Here is a 16,330-nt window from a genome sequence, read left to right as displayed (position 1 = left end):
CCCCCCCCCCCCGGGTATTAGATGGTCTGTCCGTGCGGACGTCTGTCCGTTGCGAAGTTTGTGACACGCCTAACTCAAAAAGTATTTGATATAAATTGATGAAACCTTGCATGAGTCTTTATCATGATATGAACTTGAGCACCTTCAATTTTTCGTCTTGTTTTGCCCCCTATTTCCAGAGTTATGGTTCCTGAAAAAAATGCACATTTTCACCTTGTGATACACCTAGTTCAAGAAGTATTTGATATAGATTCATGAAACCTTACATGAGTCTTAATGATGATATGAACTTGTGCACCTATTTTTTATTTGGCTCCACCTCCTATTTCTAGAGTTATGGCCCCTGAAATAGTCAAAAATATACATTTTCACCTTGTGACGCACCCAGCTCAATAAGTATTTAATATGAACTGATAAAACCTTTCATGAGTCTTTATCATGATATTTACTTGTGCACCTTCTACTTTTTGTCTGCCTCAGCCCCCTATTTTTAGAGTTATTGCCCCTGAAATAGTTAAAAATGCACATTTTCACCTTGTGATGCACCTAGCTCAAAAAGTATATGATATAAATGAATGAAAACTTGCATGAGTCTATGTCATGATATAAACTTGCGCACCTCCTATTTTTTGGCTGGCTCCACCCCCTATTTTAAAAGTTATGGCGCGTGAAATAGTCAAAAATGCATGTTTTCACCTCATAATGTGCCCAGCTCAAAAAATATTAGATGTAAATTCATGAAACCTTGCTTGAGTCTTTATGATATCATGATGTGACCTTGCATACTTGGCATTCTTCTTGAGAATTTTAGGGCTTATTACAGAGTTACGGCCCTTGAAATAGCCAAAATAGTGGATTTTTTGTTTGTGATGCTCATAGCTCAAAAAGTATATGGCCTAGAATAATGAATCCTTTTCATAAAATGTTTGTTGAGGCTATACACCCTTAAGACTGAAAACATTTGAATTATTGCCCCTTATTTGTGACAAATGTACCAGTGGAGGCACACCCTGTGTCCTACAGGCACATTCTAGTTTCCTATTTTGAAGCATTTTTATGTGCCATTAAAGCTGCAAAATATTTTTAAAACCATAACGGCAGAATTTTTCTGGTAGATTTAAATATGTTTTTTTTTTTCCATTGAAAAGGGTAGGTGGGGTAATTATGCCAACATGTAAACATGAAAGAGATTTGTAAGTGACATTTATTTTTATATAATACTGACATCACCTTGTATTCACAGTAACCTGTAAGACCTGAAATCCCTGTAACATTAAGTGGGATATTATGTTTTATAAAGTACCCCCATTTGTTCTATTTTACTTAATTTCAGAAATGGTTAAACAATGGGTGAAGAAAACTTTTGCCTTATAAAATAAAAATGAGTGCGGTGACCTGTGCTTTTTCTGCCCTTATTTGTCTTAGAAACTAATATTCTCCAAGTATGAAACAAATCTTAACAGTAGAAAAAATTTAATCCTATATCCTTAATAGAGGACAATAAAACATATTGTGTTTGTACATTACAGATCAAGGACTTGGAGAAGTTTATTCCAAAAATAAAAGAATTGTTAGAGAACGACTCGTACAAGCTGTCAAGTGTTGTCACATTAATAGATCTTTGTGTTGGAGTTCATGTTACATTAAACTCGGAACAAAGGGTAAGCTTACAATTTGAGTTAGCTTTTATGCTGTAAAATTAATTATCATTGTGTTGACATACCGGAATGCAAAGACAATGTGTATGAGAGCCAGAAAATGGCCTTTAGTTGTACTAGGTTGTCTTTAAATAAAGGTTAAAATACACTAAGTACATTAATAAATGAAAGTAAAGTTAAACTTGTCATAGGGGCCACCTGTATTAAGCAGCTACTTGCTTTCAGAGCCGCATCCTGAGAAAACCAGCATAGTGGCCATGCGACCAGCATGGATCCAGACCAGCCTGCGCATCCGCGCAGTCTGGTCAGGATCTATGCTGTTCGCTAACGGTTTCTCTAATTGCAATAGGCTTTGAAAGCGAACAGCATGGATTCTGACCAGATTGCGCAGATGCGCAGGCTGGTCTGCATCCATGCTGGTCGCAAAGCCACTATGTTGGTTTTCTCATGGTGCAGCTCAATTATTTTGTTCTAATTTCAACTTGATTTAAGAGGACACATTCCCTAAACAGCCACATTGTGTTGCTTTCTTGGCTGACTGCTTAATACAGGTTGACTACACTGGTTTTTAGAGCCAGATGATATCTGTTAACAGGTTTTTAGCATAGGTCTGTGGTTACACATTGGCCAATTGGTAAAGGTCGCCGACTTTTGATCACTTGCACTTCAATGCTGTTGGTTTAAAACCTTTGTAAAATTGTAGAATTTTTTAATCAAAGAAGCCATTCTGCTGGCATTTGGAAGTTAAGTTGTTTTATGCAGGTGCCCACCTGGGCTTGAAATAATGCCTGGAGGGGAACCTAGGGTAGTCCTCCATCATCAGAAGCTTGAATTTCACTGTTTTACAACATTTTTTAGCTCATTTTTTCAAAGAATAGTCCAGTTATTGTACTCGCCGTGGCATCGGCATCGGTGTCACACCTTGGTTAAAGTTTTGCATGCATGTACGTATAGCTATCATTTAAAGGCATATAGCTTTGAAACTTATTTTTGTCTTTTTCTAGGTCAACTACTTACCTCACTGGGTCAAGTCCCATAAATCTGACATGTACTTTGGGCAAATTATGCCCCCTTTAGGACTTAGAAGTTTTGCATGCATGCTGCTGTCTCAGAAACTAATCGAATATAGAATTGAAACTTCACATGTTTCTTCTGGTTTATAAAACTTGGTTATAGCATCAAGTACCATAACTCGAACATGTATTTTGAACTTAAAAATTTCTGGTTAAAATTTTGCATGCAAGTTACTATCTTCAAAACTAATGCAGATACTGGATTGAAACTCTATAGATATTTTAACATTTAGGGTAATATTCCTGTTTCTGGGACAAAATTTGAATAGAAAGGGGGACTTACCTGAAGAATTGCTTTTGTTAGAACCTTGTCCGCCAGCTAAGCTGAGAAGGGAGAGTGCAGATCTACGGAGTTTGTTCCCCAGAGGAGGTATATGTTCTCCATGATGATTGATAATAAACATTGTGTCTGAAATCATTCATCCTCCACCTCTGGTTCTTGTAGGGAAGTTGGCAGTTACTTGTGGAGGACAGGTTAGTACTGATGCAGAATCCAGGAAAACTGGTTAGGTGAACTATCTACCATTACATAACTGAAATACTGTTGAAAATTGACGCTGAACCCAAAGCAGACTGAGTAAACATCCTTGCAAAAGTAATAGTAGTCCATAGAAAAGAAGGATTTATGTGAATTTGCTTTTCTGTTTTTATATATTGTAAGGCTTAATTATTTTTATGCCCCCGAAGGGAGGCATATAGTTTTTGAACCGTCTGTCGGTCTGTCGGTCTGTCCGCAATTTTCGTGTCCGGTCCATATCTTTGTCATCGATGGATAGATTTTCAAATAACTTGGCATGAATGTGTACCACAGTAAGACGACGTGCAGTGCGCAAGACCCAGGTCTGTAGCTCAAAGGTCAAGGTCACACTTAGACGTTAAAGGATAGTGCATTGATGGGCGTGTCCGGTCCATATCTTTGTCATCGATGGATGGATTTTCAAATAACTTGGCATGAATGTGTACCACAGTAAGACGACGTGCAGTGCGCAAGACCCAGGTCCGTAGCTCAAAGGTCAAGGTCACACTTAGATGTTAAAGGATAGTGCATTGATGGGCGTGTCCGGTCCATATCTTTGTCATCGATGGATGGATTTTCAAATAACTTGGCATGAATGTGTACCACAGTAAGATGACGTGCAGTGCGCAAGACCCAGGTCCGTAGCTCAAAGGTCAAGGTCACACTTAGACGTTAAAGGATAGTGCATTGATGGGCGTGTCTGGTCCATATCTTTGTCATCGATGGATGGATTTTCAAATAACTTGGCATGAATGTGTACCACAATAAGACGACGTGTCACACGCAAGACCCAGGTCCGTAGCTCAAAGGTCAAGGTCACACTTAGACGTTCAAGATCATTTTTCATGATAGTGCATTGATGGGTAGTCCGGTCCATATCTTTGTCATTCATGCATGGATTTTAAAATAACTATGCATGAATGTGTGACACAGTAAGACGATGTGTCGCGCGCAAGACCCAGGTCCGTAGGTCAAAGGTCCTTAACTCTAACATCGGCCATAACTATTCATTCAAAGTGCCATTGGGGGCATGTGTCATCCTACGGAGACAGCTCTTGTTTTCTGTATTCTTTTATCATCAGTAGCCATTTCTTTAGTGCATGTGTAAAAAAATAAGCACATTTATTACAGGAGCAGCTGAAAGACTTGTTGGAACAAGTGAGACGTGTACGGGTCCGAGATAATGTCAGCATGCTTGACAGGACAAGGGTAAGTTTTTCAGCTTGCCTGAGATGAAGTGTGTGCTTTCAGGACCATTGGATATTATCTGTCTTCCTTCTGTAGTTGTCCACAGTTTCTTTAAAGAACATCTCCCCAAAGCTTAACCCCAAAGCCAGTTTTGACCAAACTTCACAGGAATATTCCTAAGGTGGTTCCCTTTCAGATTCCTTCAGATCTAGGTCATCTGTGCAGAAGTTTGTTGCCATGGCAACCAATAAGAAGAATTTTTAAATTCTTTTTTGTTTCTAAAATAATTTCACAGAAATTTTCCATTGATTGATTGATAATATATGTTGTGTCAGCAAAATTCCTTCAGATCATTCTGTTTTGTTAAAAAACATGGCCAACATTAGGCAGGGTTAGTTTTCCCTAAAATCTTCAAGGTAAATTTTGAAAATTTTCTCAAAAATTGCCCAATTTTAAAAATAATTGCACAGCAATGTTTCTTATGTGACACTTTGGCTACCCTCAACAAAACTGTTCAAGCCATGTTGATTTGTTAAAAACATGTCTACTCCAAAACTGAATTCAAAAAATTATTTCACACAAAAGTTCCTAGGCTGAGCCTATACCAATTTCCTTCAAGTTTCTGCCCACATTACTCCTCTAACCCTCTCTCCATCCACAAAGATTCCTTTTAACTGTTAATTTCTTTTGTTTCTTGATACTGTCTATTAGTATCACATTATCATTCAAGACTGTCCACATTACCAGTATCTCACCCCCATCCCCTGCCCCAAAAATTAATTCTAGACATTAATATATGTAATTTTGTGACATTAAAAATAGGTTTAAGTCGAGATTAATAAAATTATATAACAAAATTACTCAAGGTTATTGAAATTTCACTAAGTTGTTGTTAACATATTGTTCAAAACAGTTGAGAAATTGCATAAATATACTATATGTAATTTGAAAGTTAGTTTCGTGACCGAGTGGTTAAGGTCGCTGACTTCAAATCACTTGCCCCTCATCGATGTGGGTTTGAGCCTCACTCGGGGCGTTGAATTTTTCATGTGAGGAAGCCATCCAGCTGGCTTACGGAAGGTCGGTGGCTCTACCCAGGTGCCCACTCGTGATGAAATATTGCACGGAGGGGCACCTGGGGTCTTCCTCCACCATCAAAGCTGGAAAGTCGCCATATGACCTAAAATGTGTCAGTGCGACGTTAAACCAAACCAAAAAAAAAAGAAAAAAGATTCCAGAAGATTAGAGACCATTAGAAGTTTCAATTAGTGTATCTTGAATAAATTCCCAGCACAAGCTTTTATTTACATCAAAAGTCATAGTTGTAGCTTAAAGGTCAAGGTCACACTTGTAATTGCTATGTATAACAAGTGATAACTGTAAAACGATAATATAGTCCACCTGTATTAAACAGCTAGCCAAGGGAGCAACACAGTCTGTCTGCTTAAGGCAGGTAGCCGCTTAAGACAAGCTGAAATTTTAACAAAAATATCAGTTCGAGAATTAAGTTCACTGACTGCTTAAAACAAATGAGCCACACCATGAAATCAAAGCCTTGAAATGTCTGATGGTTGCGGGTTTTTTGTAGATTTATTTTCTGTTTAAATGCTAGTGTATGGATATGATTGAGAAACAAATACAAATTTAATGTGCCTCATATCTAAGATGAACTCTGCCTGACCTAGCTTGTGATGTAACCATGGGCAGGAATACCTTATCATTGACAGATTTTATATAATCAAATGGTCAGTGTAAGTGGATACAAGTTGAATAAGAACTGCTTGTTCATTGATAATTCATCTGCATTGTTCATGAATCAAACTGTTTTGTGTAGCACATGAAAATCATTTGGATGTGATTCGGAATAAAATAAAGATGCTATGATTGTCAGAAATACACTTTAACTTTGGTAGCGGGATAAACCCACAACCAAAAACCAACATAGTTTGTTTGCAACCAGCATGGATCCAGACCAGCCTGCTCATCCGCGCAGCCTGGTCAGAATCCATGCTGTTTGCTAACGGTTCCTCTAATTGCAATAGGCTTCGAAAGCGAACAGCATGGATCCTGACCAGACTGCGTGGATGCGCAGGCTGGTCTGGATCCATGCTGGTCGCAAACACACTATGTTGGACCGCTAAGATAAGTTTAACTGTAAGTCGCAAGCAGGTGTTCTTATCTACCCTTCCACCTGCTCTGTGTTCTAAAGATGATTGCAATATCGTATTACCTTGAAGTATTGTCAAAGGCGTTTTCCTAATATAATTTTATTTTGGAAACTTGAGCCCTTTTAAATGATTAATAATCATTCCAGCAATTTTGTAGTCATTCAAGTTAAAGTACATAACATCCTTGAATAGCATGTCCTGTACAGAAAAGAAGTAGGATTTTTCAGTAATAATGTTTTGAAGCAGCTGCAGACATGTTTTAATATTTCTGGGAAGCAGATGTTTTAGTAAATGTCAGAATAATAGAATTTAATAGTGTTTTTTTTGTTAAAGGGAAGGGCAGTGTTTTTCTATGTTTGATTCTGTCAGCTAGGTTTTCTTAAATCATTTAAAGAATTGAAAGAATTTTCAAAATTGGCTTATAAATGAGACAGTTATGAGCATTTAAATATTTGATCAAAATGGTGGCCATTTTGTTTCCATTGCAACAAAAAAAAATGGCGGATTTATTAAATTTCTAGATCCATATTTGAACTGTAATTGCTTATTTCTGTAACATAATTTCTCTGCTTTTTCCAGCTATAATGAAAGAAACTACCATGTTTTACATCTTACATTCAAGAAACATATGAAATTAATCTATTTAAAAGGTTATTTGCTAAATAAAGAATTCAGCAGTGTGCAAATGACGTCATAAACACACTAAAATGGTTGCCATGATCAGCTATTTTCTTAAATTTCAAACTGTTATATCATCCTCAATAGTGATCTGATTTTAAAAATTCTTTCAGCATTTTTAAAGGCTTGAGGACGGCTTTAATATGAAATTAACTTATTGTCAGGCATTCCTTGCCCTTAAATGCTTTTTTTTTGTATGAATAAAGTACAAAACTTTGCAGTCTTTTTAGCTCACCAGAGCCAAAGGCTCAGGGTTGAGCTATTACGATCACTCACCGTCCGGCGTCCGTAAACTTTTACTTTAAACGACATCTCCTCATAAACCACTTGGCCAATTTCATCCAAACTTCATAGGAATATTCCTTGGGTGAAGCTCTACAAAAATTGTTCAAAGAATTGAATTCCATGCAGAACTCTGGTTGCCATGGCAACCGAAAGGAAAAACTTCAAAAATCTTCTTCTCAAAAACCAGAAGCCCTAGAGCTTAGATATTTGGTGTGAAGCATTGCCTAGTGGACCTCTACCAAATTTGTTCAAATCATGACCCCGGGATCAAAATTGACCCCGCCCCAGGGGTCACTTGATTTTACATAGGAAAATCTTAAAAAATCTCCTTCTCAAAAGCCAGAAGCCCTAGAGCTTAGATATCTGACATGTAGCATTGCCTAGTGGACCTCTACTATAGTTGTTCAAATCATGACCCCGGGGTCAAAATTGACCCCGCCCCAGGGGTCACTTGATTTTACATAGGAAAATCTTCAAAAAATTTCTAAAAATAAACCAGAAGGCCTAGATCTTAGATATTTGACATGTAGCCTGACTAGTGGACCTTTACAAAATTTGTTCAAATCATGATCCCCGGGGTCAAAATTGACCCCGCCCCAGGGGTCACTTGATTTTACATAGGAAAATCTTCCAAAAGTTTCTAAAAATAAACCAGAAGGCCTAGAGCATAGATTTTTCACATGTAGCATTGCCTAGTGGACCTCTAAAAAATTTGTTCAAATCTTGACCCCCAGGGTCAAAATTGACCCCGCCCGAGGGGTCACTTGATTTTACATAGGAAAATCTTCAAAAATTTTCTAAAAATAAACCAAAACCTAGGTCTTAGATATTTGACATGTAGCATTGCCTAGTAGACTTCTACAAAATTTGTTCAAATCATGACCCCCGGGGTCAAATAACCCCCCCCCCCCCCCCCCCGATAGGGTTACATGATTGTACATAGAAAAATCTTCAACATTTTCTAAAAATAAATCAGAAGGCCTAGAGCTTAGATATTTGACATGTAGCATTGCCTAGTGGACCTCTACAAAATTTGTTCAAATCTTGACCCCCAGGGTCAAATTGACCCAGCCCCAGGGGTTACTTGATTGTACATAGGGAAATCTTCATAAATTTGCTTAAAATAAACCAGAAGGCCTATATCTTAGATATTTGATATGTAACATTTCTTAGTAGACTTCTACAAACTTTATTCAAATCATGACCCCCTGGGTAAAATTGGCCCCGCCCCAGGGGTTACTTGATTGTACATCGGAAAATCTTCCAAAAAATTTCTAAAAATCATCAGTTTGACATTTGAAACATGTAGCTCATATTACTCTGGTGAGCAATCCAGGGTCATCATGACCCTCTTGTTTAATGAAATAAGTCATTTAGATAAATAGTAAGCTTTTACATGGCTTTATATAATGCATATCAGAGTAATTTAATTTATGAAATTCTCTGAAAACATTCACAATTATTGCAAAGAATAATGGTTTTTGTTGTGCCAAACTAAAAAAAATAGTTTCAGATAAGCGAAAAATCATTCACTTACATCTCAGATAATAAAATGAAATCCATGAATTATGAATTTTCCTGGAAAATAACTCTTGGTCCAAAGTATTTTATGTCCAGGAAATGGAAGTATTTCGCAGTATATTGTCAGACTTGGTCATCAGTTAGAAATCATCACCTTTAGAGGAAAGGCAATATTGTTATATTGTTAATCCTGTCAGCTAGGACTTCCGTTGAATTATATATTATATGTACTATATTCAAGTATATTATTTAATAAATGGCAGCCATTTTGTTTCCATAGCAACATATTAAATAAATTGGTAGATTTATTATATTTCTAGATAATTACTTGACCTTAATTACCTTTAACTTTTGTGATATAATTTCTCAACCTTTCCCTACTGTAATGGGAGAGATTACCTTGTTTTATATCTTAAATTCGAGAAAAAGTTAGAAATTAATGTGTTTTACAGGTTCTTTGCGAAATAAAAAACTCAGCAATATGTCAGTGATGTCATCAATAAACTAAAACAGCTGCCTTCATTATCAGCCATTTTCTTAAATTTCCAACTGCTGTAACTTTTAAGAGGTCTAAATTTGAAAATTATTTCTACATTATGAATGGCTTGAGGATGCCGGGCTTTCATGTTAAATCAACTTATTGTTAGGCATTCCTTGTCCTTTTAATAAATATATCTTCAACAAGGCTTTGGCTAAGTTTTTAAAATAAGGTACATGTCTTGATTAAGGTACAGATTTTTGTTGTACCTCTTTGTACATGTTTTTCGTATTTTCATTTTACAGGTAAAAGATATGATTGTGAGAATGACAAGCAAATGGGCACTAGATATACAAACTATGAAAGGCAAACAGGTAGGTTCTATTTAGATTTAGTTTGAAAGGAGATAAAGGTCCTTAATATACAGATGCTGAACTGTATATGCTGAGGGTTGAATCTGAACTTTTTCCTCCTGTTGAAGTTATCCCACTGGCTTTCAGAAATTCACTGGTTCTACTTAATGCTCCCTTTGCCTATCAATTAAAAAAAATTAAAAGGTGCTATAATTCTGCAGGTATGACTTGTGACCTAACAAACAAGCAAATGCAGTGCAATGGAGCACAACCTTGGACAACAATAATCGGAAAACTCCGGACATCTAACCTGAACTTAGATTAAATTATCACATTTCAGATGAGTATACAATTTTCATAAAATAGATGGAGAAACTGGTATTAAACTATTATACAGCCATTGAAAATATAACCAAAAGACAGGTATTGGAGTATGCAAGACTTATAAAAAACCAGTTCTTGTATTGCACTCCATAAAAATGTATTTGATTCTTTTCAGACAAAAATATTTGAATATGCCAGTCCAGTGAAAATGCATATAGAAGCAGTTCACGCACTGCAGTCCAGTGGGGAGGAGGAGGAAGATCATTCAGACAGTGACAGTGACCTTCCATGTAAAATACAGAAGTTGTCGCCGGACTTAAATACCTGAACGTCCTGTAATACATAAAAATCGTCTCCAGACTTAAGCACCATGGTGTGTTCCTGTTGTTACATGTGTATACAAGGTTAATTGCAGGAAAATGTGTCAAGTTTATTTTTAGATTTCTGGAAAATGTAACTGTATAAATTACCGCAGTGTGTGTACTTGCATATGAAATTTACATCGGGTTTATATCTGTGTAATTAGTTTCTTTAAAAGAAACAAAGCAATGTTACAAACTGATTATAACTTCCCTTTGAACTTACGTTGGAAGGGTTCAAAACAGAAGTTATAGCTAAAAAAGATAGCTGCTGTTTTATTTTCAAGCATTAGAAAAGTGTTAAGGTGGGATTAGTTTTGAGTATATCAGTATTAAAGTGATGGATTGGTTCTGAGTATATTGGTACTAAAATGGAGGAATGGTTTTGGGTGTATCGGTATTGAAATGGTAGGCTAAACAGGTGGAATAGTCTGAAAACATCAGTTCACCTGCTAAGGTGAATAGGGAGAAAGCAGATCTATGGATCTCGGGGGTGATGAGAGATGCAGTTGTATAAAGTTTCTTTAGCAAATGAAGCATTTATTTTTGTTAAGCAATTTTATTTGGTTACTTTCTATATCGCATCATTATGCTTACTTTGTATATGTTTAATGTGACTCTTAAGGTGGCATATTACACTTTAAGAATCATTATTTCTTAAACTCTTCACAGGTTTTTGTCCTTTTTACTATTTTTCAAAAGCATATAAATCTAAACATTTTTGAAAAGGTCTTTCTAATCTGTGAACAGATAAAACAAAACAGGTCATAGAGATATAACTAAAAATGATACAGGTCACCAAAGGGAATAAAAGGTTTTACCCATTATATGTTTGTAATTGTTATATCTGTAGGTTTGTTTTTATCTGTTTAGAGATTTTAAAAAATTGCAGGTTCATATAGCAAATGAAATTTATTAAAGTCTTATACGCCACCTTAGATTGAAATCCATTTGCTGTATATTTGCAAAGTTTTGTCATTATTTTTGTTTCAAGGGCTTAATACTGGATCTTGACTTTTATTTGCAATTTTGAGAAAGAAGGATTCGAGTCTTGAAAGAAGTGGGAAAATCTGCAACATTTAGCGAAAAACTGTTTGTAGACAGTTTGGATTTTATTTTCTTAATTATTCCTGTCAATAAGTTCATCTGTGTTCAAGTAAACTCTGTAGGACTGAACCATTTGTGTTTTTCACAGGTAGAATTCTAGGTTATCTAAGTAGCTACAGATGTAACAGACAAGCAGAACTACCTTGAAACCTGTGTTTTATTTTACAGAAAGCATGTTGTAAAGCTAGACTGACACTCTACTGTTGTCCAGTTTAAAAGAAATCTCCTAAAATTAGATATGTCCAATTTCTTTCAGCTTGCTGCATTAACATAAATTGAGAAAATTAACTGAAACAGAAACAGTTTTTTCCAGTTGACAGTTTCTAAAATTAGAATCAAACATTGAGATCTCCTTTTGATTGATAAAATTAATGACCAAGCTTTAAATTAAATGGCTTGCATTATGTATATATGTATATTTTTTTATGTAATTACATCTAAGATATAAAAGATAAAACATAATTCCTGTCATATTTTGTCACATAAATCTACATTTACATGATGAAATGACTAATATACTATCCATTTGCATTTAATTATGTTCAATATCACAGATTTCTTGTGGTGAAACTGTATTACACAGATAAGTTTGGGAATTGTATAGAAGCAAAATGACTTACAGTGAACTGTGAATGTGCAGGGAAAAATATTTAGAAATATTGAATGTTAGTAATATAAAAACTATATTAAGCATAGAGTTTTAAAGCCTAGCTATTAATATTAAAATGCATGCATTTGGGAAGGGTGATAGATAAAAAATCTGTTAATAGAGATACCTCACCAAAATGGATTTGTTCTAGGTGTCTGCAAAATGACCAGTCTGAATGTTATAAAACTAAGTTTGAAGATCAGTCACAAAACAAAACAATCTGGTTGGTTGTTCCTGAGCACAGATAAAAAATTGACCAATGAGAAATGTGCATTTGGAGACTTGACCTAAAATTCATTTTTATAACCCTTGAGCTTGAATTTATTGCCGCAAGGAAGTGGGTGAGTTGGTCCAGTACTGTCATACTACAAAACCAGGGATCATGAGCTCAGTCCCCACAGTTCTAAAACTAAAACAGTCTAAAATACAGATTAGTCATATGTTTGGGGGTTTTACACCTGGCATGTTAAAGAACCAGGGAAGCGTCCGAAATTGGAGCATCTTCTGTATCACGCACTATCCTCCCACTGATATAGCTTACAGTATTGTCCATATGTGTTACTAGTGGCTGCTGTTGTACACACACAAGCATGCAGTCACACACATCATTTGATGAAATAACCAAATGGGTAAGCTGCACTTTTAAGGTAGTTGTGCATGATTTTAATCAACAGGAAGTCATTGCAAAAACATATTTTTATTCAGTTAATCTAGATCATGTAAACCACAGGTGCGCGTCCAGTCTTGGTGCCCATACAGGTGCTGCCCCCTCAAAAAAAAAAAAGTTAAAAAACACTGTTTTAATCATAAAACGAAAAACAAAAAATGAAAAAAAAAAATTCCTATATATACTCTTACATTGAAAAGGTGCTTATGTTGCCGTAACGCTATGGAGGTTTACTAGGACACGCTGTGGAACAACTGAAAATTTCAGTACCAATGCAAGCTGCCTTGTTGCTGTTTATACATCGGACATTTAGAAAACATTAAACAATCCTATTCTACCTAGTATACAACCTTGAATAACTTACATTTAAATTCTAAGACGCCAAGAACGGAATAGGTTTTCTACTTTCGTTTTGCCGATCGTCACGGTTATTTTGCAAGTGTCTGGACAATTTGGCTTGTTTGAATTTAAATGTAAGTTATTTAAGGCTGTTTACTAGGCAAAACAAGATTGTTTACCATTTTATAAATGCATGATGTGTAAATGGCAGCAAGGTAGCCTCTACTGTTACTGAACTTGACATTTTTATTGTTCCACAGCGTGTCCTAGTAAACCTCCATAGCGTTACGGCAACACAAGCACCTTTTCCATGTAAGAGTATATAGGGAATTTTTTTTTCAAAAAAACCTTTTTTTCATTTTAGGATTAAAACAGTGGTTTTTAACTTTTTTTTTTGAGGGGGTGGCACCCATATGGGCACCAAGACTGGACGGGCACCTGTGTGTAAGACACGCAACAAATAATGATAACCCATGTATTATCTATAATAAAAATGCAACTGTCTTTATAAATGGTAATAATTCAAACTTTAAGATAGAAATGTGAACATATTTCATATGCAATAAATATTTAATATTAGAACTATTTCTGTTGTAGTCTGTTAGAAGAATGGTATGTAGATCAGCAGGACATTTAGGTTAACAAGGAGATAAAGCTTTTTGCAACTTGACCAATGTGGTAAATGCGCAGACACATTAATTCCAATAAGATATAATATAAAAGATTATGGTAAAATATAAGTATTTATGTAGTACAAAATGGATTAAGAGACGACCCAAAGTATTGGCAATAAAAAAGTCTCTTTAACAACACAAAAAAAAAGAACTGAAAAGATGGTCTCTTAACCCTTATCATGCCAGACACGATTTATTCTGTCTTTGTGACCAGTTTAGATCATGATCAGATTGCAAATCAGTGCAGTCTGATCATGGTCTGCTCTGTTCGCTATTCAGTGAGTATCTTTTTGGTAAGCACCCCTTTTAACAGTTAATGGTACTGTCCAAATTGAAATATGGACAAGTTCATTATAGTAATTTAGCTGGGTAATGATTAAAGTGGTCTCTGAATAGAGGTGGTCTCTTGAGTTTGACTGTGTGTTTGTGTTTATGTTACTTCTTTGTTTCATATACATGTATTGTTAACTTTTTCTTCTAAAGTCTAAATAGAACTGTGCATTCATGTTAACTTAAAAGTGACGTCAGTTGATGTTAAATTTTTTGTTTTCAAATTGATTTCTTTTAAACTAAAAAGGTACAAAAGATTTCTTGTTTTTTGTTTGTTCAGAAATATTTTGCTGAATACAGATAATGCCTAATTTACCTTAAGTTTGAAGACTATAACTAGAATACACACTTACAAGTTATCATAAAAGCACAGTACTTTGTTTCTCTATTGTACAAAATACTTTTTTATGGAAAATTATTTTGTAATATTGTGCAATAAAATTTGTTACAAATGATTCATGTTCAGTTATATCATTTTTTTATTTCACAGTAGATGAATTATCATAAATATTCGTTGGAGACTAATTTTTAGCTCACCAGAGCACAAAGTGCTCAAGGTGAGCTATTGTGACTGGTCATTGTCCGGCGTTCGTCAACATTTGTGAACACTCTAGAGGCCACATTTGTGACCCAATCTTTATGAAACTTGGTCAGAATGTTAGCCTTGATGATCTCTAGGTCAAGTTCGAAACTCTGTCATGTGGGGTCAAAAACTAGGTCAGTAGGTCAGATCAAAGGAAAAGCTTGTGAACACTCTAGAGACCACATTTGTGATACAATCTTTATGAAACTTGGTCAGAATGTTAGCCTTGATGATCTCTAGGTCAAGTTCGAAACTCTGTCATGTGGGGTCAAAAACTAGGTCAGTGGGTCAGATCAAAGGAAAAGCTTGTGAACACACTAGAGACCACATTTTTTACCCAATCTTTATGAAACTTAGTCAGAATGTAAGTCTTAATGATCTCTAGGTCAAATTGGAAACTGGGTCATGTGGGGTCAAAAACTAAATCAGTAGATCAGATCAAAGGAAAAGCTTGTGAACACTCTAGAGGCCACATATGTGACCCAATCTTTATGACACTTGGTCAGGATGTTAGTCTTGATGATTTCTAGGTCAGGTTTGAAACTGGGTCATGTGGGGTTAAAAACTAGGTCAGTAAATCAGATCAAAAGAATAGCTTGTGAACACTCTAGAGACCACATTTGTGCCCCAATCTTTATGAAACTTGGTCGGAATGTTAGTTTTGATGATCTCGAGGTCAAATTTGAATCTGGGTTTATGTTGGATCAAAAACTAGGTCAGTACGTCAGGTCAATGGAAAACCTTGTGAAAGCTCTAGAGACCACATTTGTAACCCAATCTTTATGAAACTTGGTCAGAATGTTAGTCTTGATGATCTCTAGGTCAAGTTCGAAACTGGGTCATGTTGGATCAAAAAAATAGGTCACCTTGTCAAATCAAAGGAAAAGCTTGTGAACACTCTAGAGGCCGCAGTTGTGTCCAAATATTTATGAAACTTAGAAAGTTTGGCTTGATGATTTCTAGGTCAAGTTTGAACCTAGGTCATGTGTGGTCAAAAACTAGGTCACCTGGTCAAATCAAAGGAAAGGCTTGTGAACACTTTAGAGGCCACAGTTGTAACTCAATCTTTATGAAACTGGGTCAGAATGTTTGTCTTAATCATTTCTAGGTCAAGTTTGAATCTGGGTCATGTGGGGTCAAAAACTAGGTCACTAAGAAAATCTTTTGAACACTCCAGAGACCACAATTTAAGTTTGAAACTCACGAGAATTAGTCAGAATGTTTGTTTTGATAATCTGTAGGTCAAGTTGGAATCTGGGTCATGTGGGGTCAAAAACTAGGTCACCCGGTCAAATCAAAGGAAAAGCTTGTGAAATCTCTAGAGGCCACATTTGTAACCAAATCTTAATGAAATTTAAACAGAATGTTTGTCTTTATGA

At 35.8% G+C, this 16,330-nt stretch overlaps 1 protein-coding gene across 1 annotated transcript in view; it reads left to right on the top strand.

The window, feature by feature from the left end:
• LOC123546870 (uncharacterized) overlaps positions 1 to 14,823 on the top strand; it is an 80,894-nt gene extending 66,071 nt beyond the window's left edge. The window contains exons 18-21 of the mRNA XM_053551171.1: positions 1,530 to 1,661; positions 4,380 to 4,457; positions 9,872 to 9,940; positions 10,419 to 14,823. Of these exons, the coding sequence (XP_053407146.1) occupies positions 1,530 to 1,661; positions 4,380 to 4,457; positions 9,872 to 9,940; positions 10,419 to 10,571 (432 nt within the window). The 3' untranslated portion in view covers positions 10,572 to 14,823. The remainder of the gene's footprint in view (positions 1 to 1,529; positions 1,662 to 4,379; positions 4,458 to 9,871; positions 9,941 to 10,418) is intronic.
• Positions 14,824 to 16,330: the final 1,507 nt, after the last annotated feature.

The sequence above is a fragment of the Mercenaria mercenaria genome, chromosome 9 (genome assembly GCF_021730395.1).
Source record: "Mercenaria mercenaria strain notata chromosome 9, MADL_Memer_1, whole genome shotgun sequence".
NCBI classification, from domain to species: Eukaryota; Metazoa; Mollusca; class Bivalvia; order Venerida; family Veneridae; genus Mercenaria; species Mercenaria mercenaria.
The sequence above is the reverse complement of the archived record's forward strand: the minus strand, read 5'-3'. Positions and strand labels throughout refer to the sequence as shown.